The sequence below is a fragment of the Chelmon rostratus genome, chromosome 8 (assembly GCF_017976325.1).
Source record: "Chelmon rostratus isolate fCheRos1 chromosome 8, fCheRos1.pri, whole genome shotgun sequence".
NCBI lineage: Eukaryota > Metazoa > Chordata > Actinopteri > Chaetodontiformes > Chaetodontidae > Chelmon > Chelmon rostratus.
Genome location: NC_055665.1, coordinates 27,360,160 through 27,387,558, shown reverse-complemented (window position 1 = coordinate 27,387,558; position 27,399 = coordinate 27,360,160). Strand labels below are relative to the sequence as shown.

General features: G+C 40.6%; 1 protein-coding gene across 3 annotated transcripts in view; it reads right to left on the bottom strand.

The window, feature by feature from the left end:
- Positions 1 to 27,399, bottom strand: part of grik2 (glutamate receptor, ionotropic, kainate 2) — a 249,474-nt gene that overhangs the window by 111,682 nt on the left and 110,393 nt on the right. For all 3 annotated transcript variants that reach the window (XM_041943443.1, XM_041943441.1, XM_041943442.1), the window contains exon 6: positions 25,968 to 26,141. In XM_041943443.1, the coding sequence (XP_041799377.1) occupies positions 25,968 to 26,141 (174 nt within the window). The remainder of the gene's footprint in view (positions 1 to 25,967; positions 26,142 to 27,399) is intronic.

The window sequence follows — 27,399 nt, the reverse complement described above, 5'->3', positions numbered from 1 at the left end:
AATTCACAAATTGGAAAAGCTAATCCTCTGCTTAAGATATCCTTGGGGTAGGAAGATTTAAGACTCTGCCGAGGGAGCATGTTAGGAAAATTGTGCTCAACGAATTTTCTGCAGGCGTATGGAGGCATGTGTTCCAGTGATCTAGGTCAGATCATTTGTGTGTGTATGTGTGTGTCTGTGTGTGTGTTTGTGTTTGATTGTTTATGTGTATGTTTATGAGGTCCCAACACTGGGAACCAACTCAGTTGATAACTTTGTGGGGACCAAAATGCTGGACCTCGTAATGTAAGTTGTAAATTTTAGGGTGAAGACCTGGGTTAAGGCTAGGGTTAGGGTCAAATTTAGGCTAGGAATAGGGTGAGGTAATAGGTAAGGATTGGTCAGGGTTATGATGAGGGTAAGTCTACAGTACATGAATATAAGTCTATGTAATGTTCCCACAAGTGATGGACACAAACGTGTGTGTGTGTGTGTGTGTGTGTGTACTGGTGTGCTAAATTACTGTTTTCACAGAAACACAGGTAGCATATATGTGTGAGGAAAAGGGCAAATAAAGGGAGATGCTAGTGAAGGTGGATGGATGTGCGACTGCGTGATCTTGTGAAAATCTAACCAACCTGATTTTTTCATTTGCAGTCCTCGAAATGGTGATTTATTGAGAAGGCGTAGCTGTGGGGGACATTCAGGACGAGCCTTTCTTTCAATGTCAGAGCAGCTTTTCATCAGGACGAGTCTTCCTTTCAGTGTCAAAGCTGCATTTCATCACGCTAACCGATATCCACTTCCTCTGCATGCAATTAAAGAGCCTTTTAATTAGAGCTCAGCTGAGTGATTGTCGTTGTCCATCATGTGTGCAGTCCTGTACCTCCATGCAGCCCTGCATGAAACGCACTGAACCCATGTGATGGCAGTGAAGGAAACAGAGAAATCTGCATAGATCATGAAGCACAGTATGATAACAGAAAATGTCCGAATGTGTACATTTTTATACATAATAGACACATTATTTGAGATGATGGGTGTTTTAAAAGAAAATATTTCCCATTTTGCAAGGTGTTACTTGATTTCCAAGGAACATCAACTCTCATTTCAACCACTTCACACATTCATGTACAGAGTATGTGGTGAATCCTGCGTAGGAGGTGTTCTCCACTTTGTCCATGTTTCATGATGAGAAACATTTTTGAAAGGGTAAACAAATATGGATACCTCATGACAGCCAGTCTGTTCTTCAAGGTAATTAAACTCAAATTTAATTAATGAAATAATCATGATACAATTAAATTAAACTAATATATTATATAACCCTAATATATATACATTCTTTTTTTCAATTTGTAATAAGAATAAATGTTAACTGAAAGACTGTTTGAAAGTTGGCTGAAAGTGATTGGATATGATAATATCTATTGATTATCAATAATAATAATATTTAATACAGTGCAATATTACCCATAATCTAATTTACTTAATGTTATATTGTCATATATACAGGGGTGTATGTGACTTATTTACTCAGGTTCTCAGGTGAGTACCAGGAGATGGTGTCTGCTACTCAGCCCAATAAAAGCCTGGTCTTAATAATAAACACACTCTTCCTCCCTGTAGTCCTCAGTGTCTCCCTGGCTGTCCTCTGCTTCAGCTTCCTGCTTGTAGATGATGAAGATGCTCCTCTCAGTCCCTGGTTGAGTCTCAGATTAGCCTCTGTCCACAGGTCAATAGCTGGCTTTGGGTCAAATGTCTCTCAAATGTCTCGAAGGTCTTTTTATTATGTTGAGATGGGAGAATCAAAGGTGGTGTAAGAGACAGTTTAACCAGCTTGTTGGTGCTGGAGTTACGATCTGGATCGCCTGGATTTGTTACTTGGACCAAGTCAAACTGAGAGGACACTGCCAAGCGTTTTCCTGCTCGCTTTAAGTGCATTCAGTTTCTGTCAAGTTTCAAGGTGGTTTTTGTGATGTTCTCTGATCCATCAGAGTAGCCCCCAACATTCAGCCGACTGCAACTTTGCTCTTAAGTCCCCAACTGACAGCTTGTGCAGTGCTCTGCCTTATTCATGTCACCCTCCACGTCAATACGCACCTCCGACATTCACTCCTCGCTGCGTCAACAGAGCTAAATCCTGAGCGTAGGAAGACAAAGTGTGTGCGTGTTTAGATCTATGAAATGGTGGGAGAAAAACATCAAACAAAGCTTCTCATTGTTTCTCTTCATTCAACTTGTTGTGGGCGACTGGACTTCTTAGCTTGACTAGCTTGTTTGCTAGCATTAGCTTGTGTCACATTCATGCTTCTTAGTAATTTGCTGTTAATCAAATAAAGGGATGATTGAAATTGTTTGAGGCTGTTGATGTGTGCATTTATTTTCTCTGATAGATGTGGATGTGGATGATGATGTGATAGAGTGCAGGCTACAAAAATAATGTAAAATCCACATTGGTTCATGTTGTTTCTCTGAAGTTCTGAATCTCTGAACTTCTCATATTCATTCTGTGATTTAAAGTGTGCTCCCTGCAACCCAGATTGAAAGTCATGTGTGACAGGAACTTTAAGACAAGGTTGCTCAGGATGATGATGATCACAAACTGTGCCACCTAAGCTTTAGCTTAACTTTTAATGTGACTACTACAAAAGAAAATGTAGTGTCCCAAATGCCAGGACCACACACTGTGTGCACCCTGATGAAAACCCTTTCGATTTGTGTCCTCAACATGCAATGTGATTTCCAGAGTTTGAGCTCATTTTACAAAGTGACACGATGCTGCTCAGATGAACGACAGGAACAGCAACAGCATCCAAAGCAGAAGGAGCTCACAGCTTCTCCCTGATGAAGTCATTTACCAGAGCCGACGGAGCAGCTTCTTTCTGTCACTGCTAACTAAGCAGAAGGCAGAAGGAGGAGGGGAAGGCAGGGAGAGAAACAATTAGCCTTGGGGTCCTTGGGATCATAAGTAATAATTTGAGTGAAATTAAGTGGCAGGTTTAACAAGCAGGGATAATTTCACTTTTCCATTCTTCCTGGGGGAAATCTGGCCTTTAATTGAGTTAACACTTTTTGTTTGTCAAACACTCCTGAAGCAGGCCAAGACTGCCACTGTGTCTCATTACCGACACCCAGAATTGGTGTCAGCACCCAACCATCTCCTACCATCTCTCCGTCTGGCCTACAGCCTTCCACAATATCCACACAACCACTCCCTCAGATTTTTAACTGCTTTTGGATGTCGGCCCTGTCGTAGAGTTAAAGTTCTAAAACCTTTGTATGACCAAAAGACTTCTGATCAGGTAATAAAAACATTTTTTGGAATCAATACAATTCTTTTTGGTTTATATACAGTTAAATAGATTAGGCCATGACCTAGCTGTTCTCTGTACCAAATTTTGTAATAAGAAATCTGGAGTTGTCGCAGTTGAGCTATTTCATGGGACAAATGAAAAATTCGACCTGCTGGCAACACTAAGAGGAGGTCAATAGGATTCATCCTCTAGGGAACATGAATGACAACAAAATTCCCAGATTCCCAAATTTCTAGTTTGAGAAGAAGCTGAAGAAACCCATCATTCCCACCCACTTCTCTGTCCCTCTGATGCTGGTTGTGTGTGATTCTCTCTGTTAAAGTGAGAACATCCTCGCCACTTTGCTGCCTGATCATTTCCCCCAAAAAAACATCTGTTGACAGTGCCTCCCATTGAGCCCATTGTGGTCCATTACTGGAGCTACAGAGTGAGGCGTGGGTGGTAGATTGTTGTTATTTGGACACCATCCACCCCCACTCCTAAACCCCAATTCCACCCCCCACCCAGTATCCTGCAGACTGTCTAATAACATCATGGAAGCCTCTATGGTGGGTCTATTGAGCAGTACAGTAGGTGGACAACGGGAGGGGTGTGCAGAGGATGGTGTGTGTGTGGAGGGTGGATGCTTTGAGGGGTTGTTATTGTGAAACAGAAGGAAAGCAGCGGCGCCGTCACAGTGCCAGGCAGGGCCCAGGATAACGGAGAACCCAATGGAGTGTTAAATGGGAAATCATCTGTTTTCAGCCACAGATTTAATGTCATTGCTGCTCTCACTCTGCTGCACTGTGCTATTTCATTCGCTGCTGCCTCCCCCTCCTGTGTCTCTTTATTTCTGCGTTTTGTTTTTGTCCAAATTCCCCCAAAGACACCCAAATTTCAGACTCCCCTCCCTTTTCAGTCTTCTCCCACCTCTTTACTTTTTCCCTTTCTCTCTCAGCCATCCTTCCACTCTGTCGTCTGCCTCATCGTGACCCCTGCAGGCCCTCAGATTATCTCATATACCGTGGGCAGTTTTCCGCCTCATGTTCACAATTGGCCATTTGGGTTTGCAGTGTCAGTCCATGTGCCCTCACATTGTCTCTTTCTGCAAAACACTTGGAGCGTCTCTCATTAGGACGTCTCCATTAGCAGTCTAACAAGATGACCAGAGTGAACCCTCACACTTTCAAAAAACATCCCACCACCACTTCCACATATTCCGCCTCCGCTGCCACGCAGACACTGTCCTCCATCTCCATCTCCCTGCCCAGATTAACTCAGCCATTTACAGCCTCGGTTAATGGATACATTCATGAGAAAAGTCATCAAGTGTTATGGCTTTAAAAGAGGGTCAGCTGACTTTAAAACATTTCAGATTTGTGATTGTTTATTTGCATGTAAGCGGACAGATGTTTAGCTTTCTACTGCACAGAGGGCTTGACAGTTTGTGATTCAGACAGAGTGCCATTTATACTTTCAGAAGAGCTTATTGATCCCCCAAACTCTGCCTTTAATTTATGGGGAGTGGAAGAAAAGAATGCGTCTACATGCCTTCTCCTCTTAATGAAAAAGAAAGTGTGTTGCAGTTGTTTTTTGCCTCATCTATTTTTACTTCACCTACTGATATCATTTCCCAGACCGCAGAAAGAAATGGAACGTGTGATATCAACAAAGAAAATCCAACTGCAGTGGAAATTTTGCCCTAGCTAAGATAAGGAAGGTAGAGGTGAAGAAAATATCAAGAAAAGACACCAGAACAGAAGAAAGAGTTTTTATCTTGTACCTCTGTACCACAAAGCTCCAGTGCTGTTCAAAAACTATTAAAAAACACATTAATGCTACACAGTGCTGCGCTGCGAGACATGTTCCTTCATCACAACTATTTATTTTGACTCAATCCCACATACCCTGTCCTGCTGCCCTAAATACTCACTAGAGCACCAAATTAATCCACTGCTGAAAAGAGTCCGCAACAAATGCACTATTTCCCCAAGTCATTTCTGATGAAAGTGTCCAGCTGCTTTTTTAAATGAAACTATATACTGTATATTTTTGGTCAGATTTTCCACGTCTTCACATGGAATCAATGACAGAGTAGACAAGTCAGACCATGAGAGATGGATGAACGCGTTACGGCTGGGTGGGAAAAAAATATATGGGGGAAAAATGGGGAAAAAAATATAGAATGACAATTGTCTTAATATTTAAATGTAAAATTTTGCAGTCTTGAAATAGGTTCAAGCTGTATGGGTGTAATTATTCAACAGCGAATCTTGACCATTCTACCAAATTATCATCACCTATTACAGCATTCATTTTCAACATGGGATCTGAATAGTTGCCATCTGATCTACTACTGTGACACTTGCTCTACACAACTGAAATCTGCATAAATACATTTTTTTAATGTGTTGTCTGATTGTGGATTAAGGAGTATATTGTGTCCATACACAAAAACTATGTATGTCTTTATAATTTTATATATCTTTCTAGTAAACCCAACAAGTTTCTCAAACTCACTAATCTAATCTGATAAATTTGCAGCTGTTAGAAGGCAGAGGAGTGAATCAAAAACCGAAACACAATGTACTGAGCCACACAAAGCCTCATCTGTCCTCGGCTCTACCACGATAACCAGCAGCCTCACCTGTCATTTCAATGCAGTTTCAATGCAGTCCAGCTCAACCTAGGTGGCCCATCTGAATAGCTAAACACATATCAACTGACCTGGTATCACAACCCTCCTCCAAACCTGGGTTTCATATGGGTTGGACACTTGGGAATCTCTACCAGGGATTGGAATTTAATTGGGTGTTAATAGTATTTAAACAGCATTTAGCTCACTCCATACAAATGTGGGTTGACCACAGACCTTCGTGATCCATGCGTGGCTTTCCTGCATTATGCCTGCATTGCTGTATTATCACTGTATTCTCCCAGTCAGTGACTACAAACTAAATCAGTGCGTAGAAATGAGAAACACAGATGGGTATTTAACTTATATATATTTGTTGCCTTTCTTGCCTTCGCTTGCAAATTAAATGAAATGTAGCAATCTGAAGATATCAGGAGTTACTAAAAGTGTCTCTCCCCCTTTTGCCCTTTCTGTTCACTGACTGAGGACTCATCAACTGTAAATTCCTGTTGGTGCAGTTAAAGGCATGTGAATAACACAGTTAATTTACTAAAGTGATCCCCAGTTGTTCACAGGATTTATGGAGGAAAAAATGGGCAGGGGTTTGCCAGAGCATTCAGTCTTTATAGCCCTGAATGAAAACTAATACATGTTTCAGGCTCAATCTAAAGTGTAAATAGTGTCTACAAAACAAGCAAAATGGAATATGTCAGTTTTCTGTTCAGCAGGTCTGATGAGACCATGTCAACTCCAATGCAGACACGTTTGCCTTTTTTCTTTTCTTCCCTGCTTTTTGAAGCTTTTTATCTGCATTAATCTTGTGTTTCAGATCATACCTTTCACCCTCAGCACCTGCCATTGCTTTTATTTGTTTCTTATTGTCAAGAAACCTGGAAAAAAACCAAAACCAACAATGTGTTGGTTAGTTTGGGTACTGGGGCCATTGCTACAAGCCATGAAGTCCTTAGATAACCAGAATGAGAACTGTGTTTGTATTCTTTGCAAAAATTCAATCATGTGTTCAGTGTGTGTTGGGCTCTGCCAGGGTTTTCTGTTGTCACAGAATCTGATTGTGATTTTCATGGACTGGCTCTCAAAGCGCAGCAAAGAGAGTATTCGGTTTGGGGAATTCAGAATTGCCTCTCTGATCTTTGCAGATGATTTGGTTCTATTGGCTTTATCACACTGTGATCTTCAGCATGCACTGGGGAGGTTTGCAGTCGAGTGTGAAGTTGGGATGTGAGTCAGAACCTGCATTCGGAGGCCAAATTTCTCTGACAGGAAGCTGTGGATTTTTTCCCTGTGGACTTGGAGTGAGTCGCTCAGGGTCTTGTTCATGAGTTAGGGTAAAATGGAGTATGAACTCAACAGCCAGATTGATGCATCATGGCAGTAATGTAGGCGCTGTAATGGACCACTGCGCTCTTCATCACAATGGTCCAGCTGAGCCAGAAGTCAATCTGTGTTCCAACCCTCAGCTGTGGTCATCAGCTTTGGGTAGTGGACAAAAGAATGAGATTGAGGTTACAAGCGGCTGGAATGACTTTCCTCCATAGGTTGCTTGGGCTCACTTATAGTAAGGAGCCCAGACACCCAGAGGGAGGCCTGCAGGAGGTAGCTGAGGTGGTCCAGGCATCTGATTAGCGATGGGCGATAAATCGATTTTATCGATTAATTCGAATTTGTACCTAATGTCGATTTGTTTTAAAGAAAATCGATTTTCTCATCAACATCCGCCACCAACGCCTGCCTGCTGGGCTCCCGTTGTTCAGAGTGCGCGCCCACCTCCCCCCCATGCTTGGTACACAAACATAGCGGTGAGCGGTGCAGATCACGCTCCGAAGAAAGGAAACGTAACTTCAGTTATTTGGAATTGGTTCGGGTTTGTGGCGTCAGACACTGAACAAACAGAACCTCGCTGCAAAGTCTGTTTAAAGGCTGTTGCTACAAAAGGTAGCAGTCCTACCAATTTACTGCAGAACCTCAAACAGAAGCATGCCGCCGAGTGGGAGAGGTGTTGCTCCCTACGAAAGGAAGCACCGTCACCAAAAACCAACCTACCGTCTTGCAAACATTGACAAACTGTATCCATATGATAAGAAAGGAGCCCGGAAAGCTGTCACGGATGCAGTCGCGATGTATATTGCAAAAGATACGGTGCCCATATACACCGTGGAAAAGCTGGGATTTACATGTTATGTTTATGTCACTGCCAGTAAGAAAAGCTTGCTGAAAATTTACATTTTCACAGTTTTTTACAATGGAAGGCTACTATTTAATGCAGAAAGAAGACATTTTATGTTTAAATTTATTTGATGCAGATGTTTAATATAGTTAACATGATTCAGGGAATTAAAATACTGAACAAATACTGTTTGTTAACCACACAAGCACCTCTTTATTATGCAAAACATGTCCAGGTAACTGAGAGTTTTGTTTGCACTTTATTTTATCAACCTCAAAAAAGCCTCTTATAATTTTATGTTTTATTTTTTCAAGTTACTTTTAGAGTGCATTGTGTCATTTTCAAACAAGATAAAGCTCACTGAAAAGTTACATTGTCACTGTTTATGATGGTAGGCAGGGCGTGCCATCTCTTTTTTGTGGCTTGTTTATGTAACTTAAACCCCAGAAGGGAAAATCTGAACAAAGACTGGCTAGGGCCAGTATCAGACGAGAATTTTAAGACAGGAAACCATCCACTTGTTCATGCCTCGATGTCCATGCTTTAACTGTCTGTAAGCATGTGTTCAGTTTGACTGCACCACCACAGCGAGAGAGAAATCAACACATAAATCAAGCGGCCCATTATTCAAAAAGCAATGAAGCGATGTACTTGGCTGAATAAAAACTGTGAATTAGAAGTGGTGATGACAGACCATAACAGCTCTATCGTGTGTTAAAACCTTACTGTGACCTTGTTTATTGTGTTTCCAGCAGATAGAAGGTCCTGCTTTAGTCCCTGAGGCCACAGACTGAGGAAGCAGCTATTTATCTGCTTAAACAGCCTCAGTAAACCTGTGAGGGAGCCCTTTGATTAGAGTCTCTCGCAGTGAAGGCATGAATAGTGTGAAAAGGGAACATGCTGGCAGAATACCTTGATTGCTTGAAGTCTTTTTGATTTTAAAGGTAAGAAAGCAGCAGCCCTGGGGCCTTGGGTTTGAGCTTCCTCTTTGTTAAAGTCTGGCTGAACATCTTCAGGCCTGACTCTGACTCATCCACACTGTTTGATCTGTCCCCTGACAATACACCACAACTTGGGTAATAATGAACGTGGCCTCAGTTGGTACTGATGACTCAATGGTGGCTATGTTATAACTGCATCATTGTACAAACTGAAATTAAGTTTTGTTTCTGATAAATTCACTGAATGCTGCATCTCTGCAACCTGTGCTTTAGACCACATGTCCTCAGCCAGGAAACAGAGCAGGGCTTTTGTACTGTACCACCTAATTACTGCTGTCATTGTAGCACATTTTGACTCTACATTTGACTCTACCTTGACAAGTGAACAAGGTAGAGGTGCTTCGAAGGTCGTCATATTTTGTTGGTTGCAAAGTAGGTAGCAAAAGTCAAATTCTCACCAGGGCAGCTTGGAACACAGTATATACACATTTACAGTAGTTTAGAACACAGCACTGTTAAATACTCAGGTCTGATTGGTCAATCATCAAAATTCAGCAGTGTTTATTTCTTGAGAGACTAACGGCTGCTCAGGTACTCCACTGCTAGGGAGGCCATAGCAACAGTCATAGACAAAATGGGCAATCCGTTAATGTACCAGGCTCAATAACAAATCACCAGCTGATTTGAGGGGCAAAATATGGAGCATTTTCCGGACATTACTTTTAATTTGTTTGGAGAGGACAAAACACTTGATGTGTGGCTGGAGAATGACATGTCCACAGCAACAAAGACCAGAAAAGTAAAGAACAACGCTGGACCAAAATTAGAAGTAATATTAAGGCACAAGAGACTTGAGGTCACAGACTGACCAGGTTGAAGCAGACAGACACTAAAAACAGCAAGAAAAACTTAGTGCTTAGTGGAGACAAAACTGGAGACAGATTTTTAATGTATGAGGCTGAACGCAGAAATCAGATGCTGCGGGACTTTTATCCATCAGTACAAAATAACAGCAGTAAACCAAACTCTGTCTCCAGCTACGTCTCTCTCAGGTCTGGGATATCCCTTCACTTCTCCACATTTGACATGATTTCTCTGAATAACTGTAAAGAAATAAGTTATCCTGCCTGCCGACCTGCACAGTAAGAGGCGGTTGCTACGCAACTTACATGTTTACTTTCAGAGCCACTTCGCGTCGGGCTTCTATCTCATCCTGTCGGGGTTTATTTCTCCTAAGGAACTTGCTCACTGTACATTGTCCCTTATACACATATATTGGCTGTATATATACATATACGCAGACTGGCTGTATTAACTGTTCCTTCCTTCCTGTCACTGATATTTTAGCATATCACAAGCTCACTTACATTTGATAACCTTTGTTAAAACACAGCCCAATCTGGCAATTTGTAAGGTCCTACAAAAACACGCTAAATATAATTTTGAATAGGGAGATGTGCAAAATAGGCTTGCATGTTCTACCAGTATATGGCACAGTCCATGCTAATGCAGGTGCTGCTAACAGCAACAGAATAAGTGAAACCTGACAGAGAAAGTGGTTTGTGACATTCCATCATTATAGGCCAATCTGGTAATACTGTGAGATTACACAAGACACATTAAAGTCAATGCATAATGCCACGTGTGCTTATAGGGTCAGAATGCACTAGTTGTTATTGCTTTGTCTCACTGCACGACAACATTCCTTGTTTTTCAGTGTAACAATAGTAATTCCTCATTTTCACAGAGGAGACTGACACTGTTGTGTGGTCATATTATTAGTTGAATTGTACTTCTCTTTGAAGGCAGGCAGACTGAATTGATTTTTTTTTTACAAAAATGCTGTAAACTAAGAATACTTTAAAAAATAATAATAATGGGGTGCAGAAAAATGGAGGCAGGTGCTCTGGACTGATGAGTCAAAATTTGAAATATTTGGCTGTAGCAGAAGGCAGTTTTTTTGCCAAAGGGCTGGAGAGTGGTACAATAATGAGTGTCTGCAGGCAACGGTGAAGCATGGTGGAGGTTCCTTGCAAGCTTGGGGCTGCATTTCTGCAAATAGAGCTGGAGATTTTTGTCAGGATTAATGGTATCCTCAATGCTGAGAAATACAGGCACCTACTTATCCATCATGTATTACCATCAGGGAGGTGTACGATTGGCTCCAAATTTATTCTGCAGCAGGGCAACGACCCCAAACATACAGCCAAGGTCATTAAGAACTATCTTCAGCTTAAAGAAGAACAAAAAGTCCTAAAGGTGATGGTATGCCCCCCAAAGAGCCCTGATCTCAACATCATCGAGTCTGTCTGGGATTACATGAAGAGACAGAAGAATTTGAGGAAGCCTACATCCACAGAAGATCTGTGGTTAGTTCTCGGCTGTCTCGGTTGTTTAGAATAACTTGCTAGCCAACTTCCTTCATAAACTGTGAGCAAATATCAAATATGCCTTGAAGAATTGATGCTGTTTGGAAGGCAAAGGGTGGTAACACCAAATATTGATTTCTGCTAATTCACTGCATATTGTTAATTGATGAAAATAAACTATTAACACTTCCGTTTCTGAAAGCATTCTTAATTTACAATCATATATATATATATATATATATATATATATATATATATATATATATATATATATATATATATATATATATGATTGATTGATTTTATTGATTTCTTTAATTTTTATTTTTATCATGCACACAAATGTGCCCAACCCACATGGGTTTACAAGACACCAATATATTGACATTGCAGCAATACATCCTAAACAATAATTCTGCTGCTCAGTTCTCAAACAAAATATCTTGCCTTCTATTCCAGGCCCGGTAAAGAAATTTTGCCATGAAAAAGATTCCCCTTCTGAAACATAGTTCAAGTTTTTCATGGTCATCCAACCAAAAGAAATCAAAATAAACAGAGGACATCTTATCGAAAAGTACCTCTCTGATATCTGCATATACAGGACAGTAAAACATAAAATGAACCTCATTCTCAACTTCTCCCAAATCACACAGCAAACAAAGTCTGTCCTTCTCGGGAGTAGCATTAAACCTTCCAGTCTCTATAGCTAATGGTAATGTTCCTGAGCGTAACTGTGCTCACAGGGATCTCTGTCTTTTGCTTAAATTATACTGTACATAAGGTTCCACATATATATATACACACACACACACACACACACACACACACAATCATACACACACCATAGACCTATTGTTTGTTGGTCATATTTACATTCTATCATCATAATTTAATTATCTTAATTATCCCATTTGATACTGTTATGATTGTCATTGCTGTGCATCTCTCTCTCTCTCTCTTTCGTTTTGCACAAGGTTTCTGTCTGTTAAAAGGAAGTTTTCCCCCGATGCTCTCGCCAAGTGCTTGTTCATGGGGGAGTTGTTGGGTACATTAAATAGTATGGTCTAGACCTGCACTATATGGAAACTGTCATGAGACAATTTTTGTTATGATTTGGTGCTATATAAACAAAAACTGAACTGAAATAAATAGATGCCACTAAATCCTGCACACTGGTCCTTCAAACACAGTATTAGCCAGCTGAATCCATAATGTCTCCAGCTGCAGCACTGCAAAAAACTGTAAGGGTATGCTGAGTATGTGCTACACTGGTTTGCCACAATTATGTGCCCATCAAACCTGTCTGTTCATGTCCGCTGTGAGAGTACGCTGCAGAATAAGGTGAGAGACAAAGAATAAAACCCAGGGTGTTGTGTCTGATCACACTCAAAACAACACAAATGAGTTTCAAGTCTTAAAGCGGAGATTTGCTAATTAAAAAGACTCCTACTCTGTCAGGCATAGTAATGCCCAGGCCTTGAATGGACTGTAGACATGACTATGAGCGGAGCTCTGCCATATTGCTTTAGTAGCAGAATCCACTGTCCCGTGACTAAGACACACTGTCAGGAGGACTAATAGTCTTAACACTCAAGTGAATCTGATGAGTTTTTCCCAGCAAGTAGATAATGAGCAGAGAAAGGAATCTGCTCTCAGGACCCTCTGAGCACAACTTCGTACGTCTGCAAACTTTCTCAGCCTGGGCGGGATCAGGACGTTGGCAGCATGTGCAGTGTTCGATGAGAGGAGTTCAGAATTAGCTGTAGGCCTTAATATGGCAGCGTACTGTAATCTGAATCATAGCGAACAATATACTATAGTGTGTTGAGGCAATTGATATGCTGCCAACAGTGACCTAAAGCAAGTGTAAACATGGTGTTGCAGAGTACAGCAGCCATTCATCAGTTTCCAAGGCTCTCCAGAGGTTGTGGACTGGCAGACTGAAGGTTAGTCCATCTAGTGTGCATCTAGCTGGCACAAAAACACTCTTTCAATGTGTGACAGAACATATTTCTCAAATTCATTTCTCTTCCTAACAATCATAACATAACACCACCACTCCTCCACCCTCTCCACCACTGGGACTTGGCAACCTCTGATCCACCACATGTAGCTCAGTTAGACTGCTGCTGCACGCTGTCAGGAACATTGCACCATGGGTAACAGATTTAATGATGGCTCATGGCAATGACCAAGCTGAAACCAGCTCATTACAGACCGTACGGTACGTCACACCCGTAATGCTCTAAAGGAGAAGTTAAAAAGACGAGTCCACTGGCCATAAGTCCCCATTTTCCCTAACAGATATTTGACATCCTATTAAAAAATGCATAGTAGTGTTTGTTGAGAAAGAGATGATAATTAAGACAGATGCATTCCATAGTTTTGTGTTGTACCAAAGAGAACATCCAAAATCAAATTTCCTCTCGGCTAACTGCTGTCAAAAATGGCAACATTTGGCTGCTGAACAGCACCATTTTAACGTACATATCACTTTCCCACAAGAGAGTCTCTAACTATTACATAGATAGACATCCAGCCGGCCAAGAGTAAGAAAAAAAAGAAAGAAAGATACCAGCTCTATGCAGCTGGGGCTGCAGTGCACAGAAACCCTGTAAACCCTGTTTTAGACCAAAAATGCTTTATCATACGATTAAGATTTCAAGCATAACTACTGCACCTCTGTAAAATATAATAATAATAATAAATAAATAAAACACACAGGGAGCTATCATGACATGCAGTGACATTCTTTAGGTGGATACTCCATTCTCACTCTGCTAGATTTGGCTGCTGCCTGCATGCCATTTCACTTGATGACTTGTGTAACAGTGTTGGCTTTTCCAGTACAGCTTTAAAATGGTTTATGGCCCCAGACTCGTTGAATCTTTCTTCTTCCTGTTTCTTTTCCACTGTACTATCAAATAAAGGCAAAAAGGCCCCCCAAAAAAATCTTTTTGAAAAACTGACTGTTGGTCAAACTAAACAAGACAAATCAAGATGTTAATTTGGGCTCTGGGAATGGAAGAATTTGTTTTGTTTTGTTTTGTTTTTACACTTTTTTGACATTTTAAAGACTAAAGAAACAACAAATGAATCTAATATGAGAATAATGATTATTTGGAGCACTAGTGATTAGTAAGTCTTTGTATGTTGAGGAGAGTGTTTGCACTCCACCACCACCTCTTTCTCAGGTTTTCCCTGCATTGATCTGGAGGCGGTTCTATTGGCACCAGTCCACAAATCCCTGGGTCAGTTCTCTGTACTCCATCTGTGACGAAAACAACAATTGCAGAGTCATCAGAGGCCTTTTGCAGGTGACAGTTCGGCTGATTTGTGCTAAGTCTGCAGTGTAGAGGGTGTAGAGGAAGCTAGCCAGGACTGCTCCCTGTGGGGGCAAGCATGTCAGACTCCCAGTCCTACATCTTCACATACCGTGGTCAGTTAGTGAGGCAGTCCACGATCCATGCTGTGAGGCGCTGGCCCACCCCTGTGCGCTCCTAGTTGATCCTCAGAAGTGTGGGCTGTATGGTATTGAGGGCACTGCTGTTAACTATGTTGTGCTTGTTCAGATGTTGCAATCCCCTCAAAGTGAGCTGAAACTCAACTCCTAAACTTTAATGAAACCAAAAACACCAAAGACATATCCTCTTTGAGTGTGGGAGTCACACATGCATCACCTCAGAGTTTCAATCCCAATGACGATCTGACTGTCAACACAAACAAAGAGGGAAAGTTCTGCAGCTGCTTCTCCTTGGCTACTCTGATTATGTAGTAATTTCCCTCCTTATGCTTGTTTTCACAGTCAGATTAATTCAGTGACCCTACAACAACACTGCATCCAGCGCTCTACAGCTCAGAATCAAAATGCTACCTTCCATTTCTTCTTAAAATGACACCACGGCTGCGGAGGCAGAGCAGCCACTCCTGAAGTTGAATGTGCTCTAATCTGCAGCCCACTCCTGCAACGCTGTCATGCTGCTGTACAAACTGCAGAATTGAAAAACATTACTTGAATGAATGTGTTTTCCAGATAATTGTGGTAGTATTGCTTTAAACTGCTAGTTTAAATACAGCGCAGACTTTGAGTAGCCTGTAGCCTAAGTTGGTGAATGTGCAACAGTCATTAAATGTTAAATGGACATAACAGAACATTATTGCAAACCCATTTACTGTTCTCATGTTTTGCCTACTGATTTTCCTTCCATCTCCACCTGAATTTACATTCAGCTACTATACAAAAATGCCATATTCCTGTACTCCTATAAGACACTAATGACGATAATGATAGTGGGTGGTGGGCGGGGTTGATCATGTTTTGTTACACTCACAAATAGAACATAAAGAAAATGTCCTGCTATGGTGCATTAATCTGGCAATGTTGGATTACCAACCAGGCAAAGATGGCAACTTCTTACAGTAATATGTACCACTTAAGCACAATTACAAACTGAAATGGTTTCTATTTATTTTTTATCTGATCTTGAGGAGTTGATTTTATGCTTACTTTTCTTTGTAACATGCACAATGAAAGCATAATGGTTACATTAGTCACAGTGAGTGCACAAACTGCAGGTAAGATCCAAAACACCAATATACAGTCAGTATATTTGGTGATCCACCAGGTCAACTATGAGCACTACATCAAAAATACTACAGAGCCCAGCATAGTTTCTGGGGACAGAGTGGCAGAGCGGTTCTTACTGGCAACATGTCTCTGTGGCTCACCACAGTATTGAACAAAAACTCCTTGTGAGCACAGGAACAATTTTCTCCAGATGTCTCTGTATTGAATTGTTGGCAGGATATCTCAAATGGAAAACAAGGTCAATTATTACTCTTTGTGCTATATTATAGTATGTACAAGTATACAGTCTATGGCACTGGTCCCAAAACCTCAGTTCAACTAGATTTGTTTGTTTTTTGTAAGAAATAAACACTTAAAAAAGATTGTGTAGCAGAAATACATTTTTCCTCTCCCGTTAAAGGACTCACAATCCTTCAGATTCATCTTCTGATGATAGTGTAGTCAGGGATGGCAAAACTGCAAACTTCAACCCCCTCAAGTCAGCACTGTAGAGAGTGACTTGTCTCCCACTGTCCTCTGGGCTCAGAGAAACCACAGCAGACACTTAGTGGCTCTCCGGGTGAACCCTGTGGTACCGGAGTCACTGCTCCTCATCCTCACCAGCCCCGCCAAGCACTGCCAGTCTCTGCACATGTAGTGCCAGCTGCCGGAAAAATGTTCCAGAAACGTGTCACAGCCAAATTCCTTCTCCGGCATTTGGACAATACCAGAGCCAGATCCAAGTCTGTGAGCCATAGAGGGACAGACAGAGAGATGGCTTGATGCACACAGAGAAGCAGATGGAAAAAAATAAGCTGAGAGAAGCCCTATCTAATAGGCTGAGAAGGGCAGAGTCCAACGGCATCATTCCAGCGCAAAGTGTGGGGCCGCAGCCAAAATGTGGAATAACCAAATATTCGTCTCCCCCTAACGACAACTTACTTCAAACAGCTGGAACTCCAGACAAAAGCTTTGGAAGCATTACAAAGCCACAGCACCAGCCTCATCAGGACAAATCTCACAATGCAACACAGAGGCTGTGCGTTTGTGCGTGGAGCATGATCTGGTTATCAGACAGCCGCGCACAGGCAGGCCCCCGCTCTGTCACCCTGCCCGTGTACTCCGCTGTGTGCTTTGACAGGTCCGGCAGCCAAGGTCAGCACCCACGAACTGACGCAGGCCCCGACCCAAACTGCACCCCCTCTGACACAGTCAGCCTTTAAACCAGTCCAGGCCATGTTCCCCAGCCTGTTCTGCCACTCAGGCAGGTCTCACGCAAGACAGCATGACTGACAGGCTGGGAAAGGAACAGGCAGGATAGAGACGAAAACCCATCTCTCAATCCCTCCACCAGCCATGTCCTATTCCAGTTCACTCGTCTCTTTTTCTGCCAAGCCAACACCCCCTCCACCACACACACACACACACACACACACAGAGTCAACCAGTGTTAGTGGAGAAATAAATTGCTCTTTAACAATTTATCTCTTTATAATGACTGCCAAAACAAAACATTATTCTATTCCACAAGAGACACTGAAAACACAGCGACAACCATGTGTGGCTCCATGGGCTGCTGTTGTAATGTTACATTGTGCTAAAAATAAGATAAAACGTAACTTTTTTGGTTTTAATCAGTTTGTAAATATTAATTTCAAATAATAAAATAGCATAAGCACTGCTGACATATGCTGCTAAGTCAAGAGAAGAGAGTAATGAGAAACCTATCTCACGATTAGACAACTGTATGTGGCTGAGAGAGCTCAACAACGAAAACACAAGTAAATGAAGAAAACATCACTTTGACTATACATATGTTGCATTTAGAAACAAAAAAGAAAAAAGTGAAACTAATGAAATACAAGCAAGTTAAACACATTCACACTGAACACATAGGCAGTGTCTCAAGCAAGTACAGAAATACTGCTGAGTTCTACAGAACACAATGAAAGTAAGTTACAACACAACAGATGTGAGTTATGTATCTGTCATGCCATCTTTTAACTTTATTTTTACATAACACACCTCAACTTTTAGCATAAGGGTACAGATAATTCTATTTTAATATTGCAGGACAATCCTGCACCTTGCTGCGTGAGCACTTGAATTAAAATACTGATCTTGAAAAAGAGACTACATGGTTAATGTGATTTTTTTTTTTATTATCCTTTTTTATTTTGAGATTAAGAAAAAGCTTAGAGACTTATGGAAGGGACCTCACCTCAACACTCATTGTAAGCAAATAAAAATATACAAAATAAACAAACAAGTAACTTTAACATGAAAAAGCAAACATGCAACTAGCTGTCACTCAAAAAGCAAACATGCAACTAGCTGTCACTCAAAACGTCCCTGCCCATAATAATGCATAACATTAAGGGTTGATGTAATCTAAATGAGCGAGTCACATACAGATTCACCCCCATACAGTTGTCATGAACGGGGAAATTAAGTAATTATAGAGACTAAAAAACTGTTTTTTGTACCACAATGTAAACGTGTTGTGTGCTGTCACTTTTGGAGCCGGCCTTCTGTGTTAACTTCATTTTCAGGCCCGGAGTTTGCCGCTTGCAGCATACAAGTGTGTGTACAGTTGTGTTCAGTTATCTCAATACGACATACAGTATGAGGTATGGATAAATTGAGCTACAATAAAGAGTTAAGAAACATTTCTAATGTACCAAACTTTTAATTGGATTTGGATGTTAATTGCAAAACAAAACGAATATGACTCTTCCAGCTTGGAATTTCACGACTTGTGGATGAGATTATGGTAAGTACACGGAAATTAGTTTGTGAGAGAAATCAATCGGTATCATCAACAAAATTAAATTAAATTAATTATGACAATTGTTGGGAACAAGGAGGGTAATATGCTGTAGAAAAGAGTCTAAATGAGTGGTCCAAGAATAGTTCCCTGTGAGACCCCAAATGTTGTAATGACACTATCAGAGGTCCGTCCATCAATATTAACAAACTGTTTTCAATTATAAAATATAGTTTTAAACCAAGTTATAAATGATGCCAGTAAAACCATAGCGTAACAGTTCTGGAGTAAGGTATCGTGAGTAACGCTTTATATTCGTCAACAAAGAGCTTGTTGGCTTGATAGTTGAACTATTCAGGATGTTGTCTACTATGCCACTCTATTACATGGTCTCTCAGACGTTACCTCTTGACCTTGTTGTGAAAAAAAAATGTCTTACAAGGTCCACTTATTTATTTACTTATTTTTTCTAGAGCTTTCAGCCACATCTCATGGCCTTCATCAGCAGAGGGATTTTGCTCAGTTGTTATAAAGGTGGTTTAGTTGATATCACATGACCTAAGTATGGATTGTTTCATTGTTTTAACATGGCTGAAATTCCATATTTAGGTGATCGCTAAACACTCTCAGTGACAGCTGAACAAAATCCAGGCACAGATGAAGGCTGTGCACTGTGGCCAAAAGCCCCCATAAAAAACAAATAAGTGGATGCTGTGATAGGATTTTTTGTTTAAACTATCATTTTCTCACTGTGACAGTTCTAATTTACTTTTCAGAGCGGGGGAATCAAATACTTAGAGCGGGATATGAAAAGAGTTGAAAGACAAATGAAAAAAACAAGAACTTATTTAATTTAGACCACAACTACAAAAAGAGACACCTCTTTTTCTGCCACACCACAGAACAAACAAACAACAAAATGTAGAGTATTAATTCAGATTTTAAGCATGCATTTATGTGCAGATCTACAGGTTTTAGGGTAGGAATGGTCTCTCATGCTTGATATAAATGAGCAGATATAAAATACAAGATGCACATATGAGTAACCGTAAGTAGATTTATTGGCAGCCGCGCAATAATTGCAAAGTGCGAACACATTTTTAACTGGTAATCCTTGAGCAGAGCCTCCTGCTATTTAATAAGATATTTCTCATATGACTCATCCTATCGGTGTCCACCATATGCCTGTTTGAGTGATGCTCAGATAATATGAATCCTGGAATATGTCTGATGTCTGTGTGACATTTTTTTTATAACATTGTTTGGATCAGACTTTAAATGATATCTGTCAAAAAGGAAATAGCTTTCCATCACTGCCCCATTTAAATGTACCCACAGGTATAGCATATTTATGGTAATATGGGAATAGAAATGATTCAGCAGCGATGCTGTGGCTCTGAATACCAACTTGTGTTTTGGAGCTGCAACAAACAAAGAGACGACCTTGATGACTTAAAGGTCAGGCTGTTTGCTCGGACGAGGGTAAAAGTTAACGTCTCCTCCTTCCAATTTATGACAAAGATATAAATGCAGAAATTACAGTCATGCCCTGAGTGTTTTTTTGAACCTGTTTCAATTTTGCAGGGCACACAATGAATCAGACAGCAGCTTAAGCAATTAACAAGGAGAGACATTATGGTAATGAGAGCTTGGAGCTTGTAAGGTCACTCTTGTCGTGCATGTTAAGCCACGACTCAGGGCACAGATTCTCTGTCACCAGATTAATGGAAGGCAGCATAAAGGAATGAGGTGCAGAATTAGTTTACCTGGTCTGTCACACACAGATGTGTTAGAAAAAAAAATGAAAGAAAAAAGAAAACGGTCCTTGAACCAAATTTTTATTGGTTTATTTAATCGTCTTCATGATTTGATGCTGTGACACAGGATGTGGTTTGAGGCTGCAGTGAGAAAAGCTGCAGCTGGGTGGTCTGCTGGGTGTGACGAGACTACCTGATCAGGTATGTCAGCAAGGTGAGAGTTAATCGACCATATGGAACAATGAAATCGAACATGTTTGAAGATCTCACAATTCAATAAATACAGATCACTGTGCTGTTTTTATCAGACACCTCATGGCTGTCAATACACAGTATTACCATACCATGGATTAGTTTAACTTAATCAAGTATTACTGCAAATGAATTCAGTGACTACGTCTATATATACATCCAGTGTAGAAGAAACTCCAGGTGGAGAATTGTTGAACATTGCAGCATATTAAATCTTTGTGAAACAAAAGGAAGAAAAAAAAATCATACCATTAGAAAGATGTTGTGGAACCTAAGGTTCCAGAACTGGATTTTGTGAAACCCAGCAGTGAACAGCGCTGAGCTTCAAAAGTTCAGCAGTGACTGGGAGGATATTTTGGAATTTGTTAGTTACACATTCATCAGCAAGAGTAGAAGTTTCAGTAACATGCTGCTACACACTTAACAATATCACTGATGCGACTACTAACTACCCAGCACAACCTGTGCTCTTATATAAAGTCAACAATTAGCAAGTAAAAACCAACTTAGACATCTAAAGACAAAATCCGATGTTATATATAAGCTACTTATCTCACCAATTAAGTAGAAGGATTAGTGGCTGGTCACAGACAGCAAGACAGCAAAATTTATTTGCACATTCTCGTAGATTGTCTGGTGCGGGAGCTTTAGTGACATACACCCTGTCGCATACCTAGTGCACTATAATTACCATTTTATTTGAGTTTCTGAAGTCTAAGTATTAAATGTATGCTCGATATCAAGATTCCTACTATGGAAAAGAAAACAGATGTGATCATGACATGTGCAGTGTTTTCTGCTGAAAATCACACAATGTAATAGGTCACATTTTATGGATGTGAAAATGACCTGTCAGTGATGACGCACACTGACAATGATTCATACAGTGAAATCTGAATTTACTGTTCACCATGGAATAAACTACTGAGTGTCTGTTATATGGGGAGCAGTTAACGAGGTGAAGGATGGAGTGATTTCAGACAGAGCCATAGTAAATACTCTGGATCGCCAACCGTGCAGCTTCATGTAATTGTGCCATCTATTCTTATTTTATGAATGATTAACAACAAATCCACAGCGTTTTTGTAGAGAAGTTTACAATCCAGCAGAGGAGTCTTATCTTAATTGGACAATGTAACAGCTAGCATAATAGCATCCTCCATTTTGACTAACCTCTTCGGCTCAATCAAATGTCAGCAGTGTCACATAGTTTGCAATTGGTCAACAGCACAAATACAACACAAATACGTGTTTCAAGTTCTCCAAAGTTGAACTGGAGCCTTTGCTTGAGCTCCACTGACTCCAATGACTATGCTGAAATGTCTCGTCCACGTCTGACAGGATAGATCAAATGTTTGATTGCACAGGCTTTTATTGTTACTTTTAAATGCTACACCAGTCGTTGCCAGCAGCAAAGAAAACAGTTTGAGGGGAAGTAGCAACTTAAGCACTAAATTTAAACATTACAGCAACTTTGGCTCCCATTAGAATTCTGCAATAAGCCATCCTGTTTAAACTGCAATTTCAACCACTAAATGCGAAACAATGGTGCTGAGTGGAGAAGCAGTGAGAGAAAGTGAAGTCTCCGGACTGTTCATTCAGTGCAATCTGTCATGATCTGCCAGCCCATAAGTTACAGCACATCAGCAGTTCACTACTTAAGCACACAAAACCGTAAATACAGCACACAAATGAAGCCGTTAATCAAACGTTTACGGAACCTTTCACCATGTCAATATGCATTAGCTGCTGACTGATTGCCATTTGTCTAATTAATCAATCCCCACCTTCAAACTCATATGCCATTAATTCACTGATGAGCAGGGTCACAGCACACTCTTCACACACATAAATCTTTGCCTGTCACTGATCCAAAAATAACCACCAAGCTCTGCTCGCCTGATGACTCTCTACAGAGGGAGTAAACGAGATGAATACAAACACAAAGATGATGAGAAAGATCTGTTATTTTCCCTTGTTTCGCCTTCCTTATGTAGACTTAAGACATCAAATTGACTCTCGGACTCCATGTAGCAACTTGTGCAGGAAGCTAGTAGCTATAAAGGCTCTCTCTGAGCTTTTTGTGTTCTGAAAGGGTACAGTTATTACACACACAGTCCATTTCAGGTCTCAAGTGGGAAACAGTATTGATTGAGCCACAAATCCAACAAAAGGGGCTTAAACTGAGTAACACCCACTCTCCAATATCAATCCAGAAACATGACTCAGCAAGATCTTGCTCTTTTAAGGGGAAAAAAAGGGAATCTGTTCCCCAGAGGTACGCCACTGTTTTCAATCAGCAGTCAACATGTTGCTGCTGCAGCTGCAAGTGCTTTCCAATTGGAATCAGACCAAGCGGCTACATCGGCCTTACGTTTAACACCTCGACAGTCATTCTGGGAATAAAGCACAGGGATTCTGATTTCACTTCGGCCTTCTTTTCACCCACTCTCTGTCCTTCTTTTTCATATTCTTTTTCATTCATCCCCCCCATCTCATTTCTCTTCTCTCCTCCATTACTCTATTTTCCTTCCCATTCCTTGTCTCTGGTGGGTTGACTTTTTTTGGCAGGGTTCCCAGATAAGAGTGGTATGAAAGCAGTGTGGAGGAGCAGTTATTACAGGCAGTGTGCTCTGATCAGAGAAGTTTCAGATCACAGTGACAGAGACTCTTCTTATCACACCCGGGGCTCACAACTCATGGCACCAAGGTTTTCCATTTGACTCCCTCAGGACGACTGGGAAGTTACAGTAAGAGTCGACTGCAGTCCACATCTACTCTAACAAGATTATTATGTCCAGAACAATACTTTATTTCAGTGACTTTATTGCTGTAAAGAGTTAAAATTGAGAGAAATTCACAAACCTTTCGGTAGTTTGGCCCATTGGTCAACTGTGGTAAGAAATGCATGTGCTCTCCATCACTAACAGTGTTTCAGTGGGCTTTACAGGCCTGCGGGGTTCTGACCCACTGACACTGCCAGCATTTTCTGAAGCATCTCTGGAGATATTTATCACTCATCCATCAACATTGGCTCAGAGAGCAGACAGTCCACAATCCATGAGCCCCTCCACATTTGTTTATGCTTCAATTCTGTGTTGTTTCTGTTGCATGTTTACCCCTCGTGTCCACAGGATGCAGCTGAAAGTGCTTCAGAGGCAGAGCATCTAAAGCAGTCCGTTCTTTTAGCCACATTTCCAGGATTATTTGAAGCTGTTTTACTGACACATTATGTTGTTTTAAAACATATTCAAAACCTGTACAGCTCATTCATGACTCATCTGGTAACAGATACTTTGTGGCTGTACTTAAGTGTAATAATAGTAATTTTTGTCCTATTTTTATTTTGTATCAGCATTTTCTGAATAGCAGAGGGAAAACCTGCTTCTGTTTCACAGATTTTGTCAAAGTTGCAAAAACATGTGTTCAAACATGTCAGTAAAAATAAAATTCTCATCAAATATTATATCATATTATATGAGTGTGATTGCTGACGTGAAACTGTAGCTGGGCAGACTGTATGGGAAATGCTGATGTTTCAGCTCGAGTGCTGGTTTATTTAAAGCAGCCGTAGAAAGAAATACACCTTGCAATCATACACAACAGCTGAGTATGGATCAAACACTTGAACAGCTAATTTACTAACTGATGCATTTTGGCACGTATTTGGTGAGATTAAAATTGGGTTTATTTGTCCTTCACATTACCATCACCAAATGAATTTGATTTGATTTGGCATTAAAATGGAACTGGGTGAATTATTTAAACTGATACCATCAGACCACTCGACCAGGTGCTTTCTGCAAAGCTGCATTCTTAATCAGTCTCTATTTTTCATCAGATGACGAGAAGATAAAATCTTTTGTGAAATAATTTGGACATAAATTACTAAAAATATTGGTTTTTGATTTCAGTCTAGATTGACATTCAAACATTCAATATAATGCTGGGGGCTGATAGGTGCTGGTTTGGTGATTAGCAAATATCAGAAATAGATATTGATATTAATGCATTATTAATATGAATGAATAATTACGGGGACCCTCCCAGGGATCACAGCCTAATACCCAAACTGTAGATGCACTCTCACAAAGGGCTGCTTGCTTAACATGTCAATATTTGGTCACTATTTTACATTTAGAAGATGAGCAGTGAAGGGTAGAATTTGAGCACTGCCCCTCATGAAAAGCTCCTTCTCAATGCATATGCACAAACAATCACAGACAGCTGCTCCTTCGAAGGAACAGAGTAAACAGAAAAGAGGTTTTTTAACTTTAGCAACTGTAATCAACAATCAATATGTCAGTCAATAAATATCCACCGTCCAAAACAAGCAGCCGTGTGGTGTGTGTGTGTGTGTGTGTGTGTGTGTGTGTGTGTGTGTGTGTTCGAGAAGGAGAGGGGAGAGAGAGAGAAGGCAAGATGCCGGACATGACCACATGAGTGGAGAGAATTCAAGATGAGTTAAGAGTTAAACAGAGAAATGAGATGCGAGATGGGGACGTGATTCACACGTCTCTGACAACAAAGCAAAGCTGAGTTATGCTACCACGGTATCTGTACATTTAAGGTGTTTGTGAATACTTGGCATGTGTGTGTGTGGGTTAATAAAGGAGAGAAAGACAAAAGCACTATAAGCAAAGCAGAGAAGACCCTAACTGCTGCAGAAAGACACATTAACTACATCTTTATCACACAGAAACCCCACATGCAAACCCAGGTTCGTCAGCTGTGGCATTAGTCTGTTAACTGATAAAATGCACCTTAGTGGCTTTGCAGGCGGCGACAGAAACCAGCACAATCAGCCCAATGGTGTAGGGCAACACAAGGTAAGATGCCTTGTTTTTGTCCTGTTTCTAACTGCTGTCATTATTTGTGATATCTGTAATCCAGCTGCCTTCTCTACAGCTAATTATTCTAACTTCTGAAGTGCAGCAACTGTGCATGCAGCACTTATTATGTATCCACCAGATCTGTGCAGTGAACAAATGAAAGTGACCTGAGAAGACAAACATGGATTATTGGAGCAAATGGATGGTATTGGTTTATATGCTCTCATCTATATACTTTACTGACCAATGGGACACAAACTCATCTCTGATCATTTGGTCATGGAATCAAAGAGCTTGAGACAACATGACCATAGCTGCAGATTGATGGACGCAGGGATTCATTCATTCACAACTATTTCATTCATTTGTTTTGTCCATGAGACTCACAGTCATGAAGCCGTCCAGTAGACCAGAGTCAGGTTTGGGTGGAGCCTGAAGTCGCTCCATGGACCATTTCTCAATGATGGAAGCCACCTGGCTGTTCTCTGTGTTGAGGATCCTGAAGCCTGTCATGTTCACACCACTGTATCGGTAAGGCTCCACATCCAGTGCAAACAGATCCTGGAGGAAAGATACACTAGAGATTAGACTTTGACAGACTTTGATTTGATTAATCAACAGCCCTGCCAAGTTATCAAGAAAAGTCTATTCTAATTCTATTTAGTGACCATCATCTAACAAGACTCAACAGCACAAAAGATGAACAACTGTGTTAGAAGAAAAACAAACCTTCAGCCTGTACACGTAAAGATGTAAAAGGAAAAGTCAATTGTGACTCCAAAGGAGCCCTTTTGTAAGACCCATCTGATCATTGACCCTCTTTGAATAGTGTTTCACAGTGCTCTCCATGGTTTGGGTTCATGGGTTAGGTCAACATTAGATTATGGTTAGACTTTGCAGAAATCACTAGCAGGGGCGAAGGCTGTCTAAGCACTATAAAAGACGACAGGATGTGATGGGCTTGGCCATGCTTAATACCAACCTGACGACAATGGCATTTTACTAATCCCACCCAGTTTCTGAGTGTGCTGGAGAAGCATTGCACATCTAAAACAACAAACTGCTATTTTAAGATTCTCTGCATGCATGGACTATACAGCTTACATAATATAAATACGCTTTAAAGGTGTCCGTAGGTGTATTTTTGAACTTTGGACAGAGACAGGGTAGCAGCTTCAGTCTTTTTGACAGGTCTGTACTAAACACACAGGTATGGGATCGATTTTATCTTTCATCTTACTCTCAGAGAAAAGCAATAAGTTAATATCTCTTTCAAATGTAACTCACTGCTACTACTACTGCTTTTGTTATTAAAATGATAAAAGTCCATTTTATAATAAGTATACTGAATAATAAATAAATACTGAAATCCAAACTGCAGTTACCACACATAACCATAACATATTGGACTAAACAGTTAACACAAGGTACGTGAAGAGTAAAGAATAATCTGGCAGGAAAATGGCTGCCATATGTGGCCTCAGTATGGCGGGGTTGTTCACTCTGCTGGGAGAATTAGGCTGTCAGCACTGGACTCTCTATGTGCCAAACACAACAGTGGGAAATGACAAGACACCCCCCTTTCTGTTCCTACTGTACCTCCCCTGCCTTAGTCATGTTTGTATTTTACTTTTCATCTTCCTGAAAACACCAGGGGGATATTTAATTATCTCACATAAATTGAATAGCTGCAGAAAGAAAGTATGCACATTTAGATGTTTCATTTCAAACCAAAAATTATCCCTTTTAGCCACAGTGATGAAAAGCACAGACAGTTGAAAACCTGAATTATTCAATTTTCAAAGGAACTTGACATTAA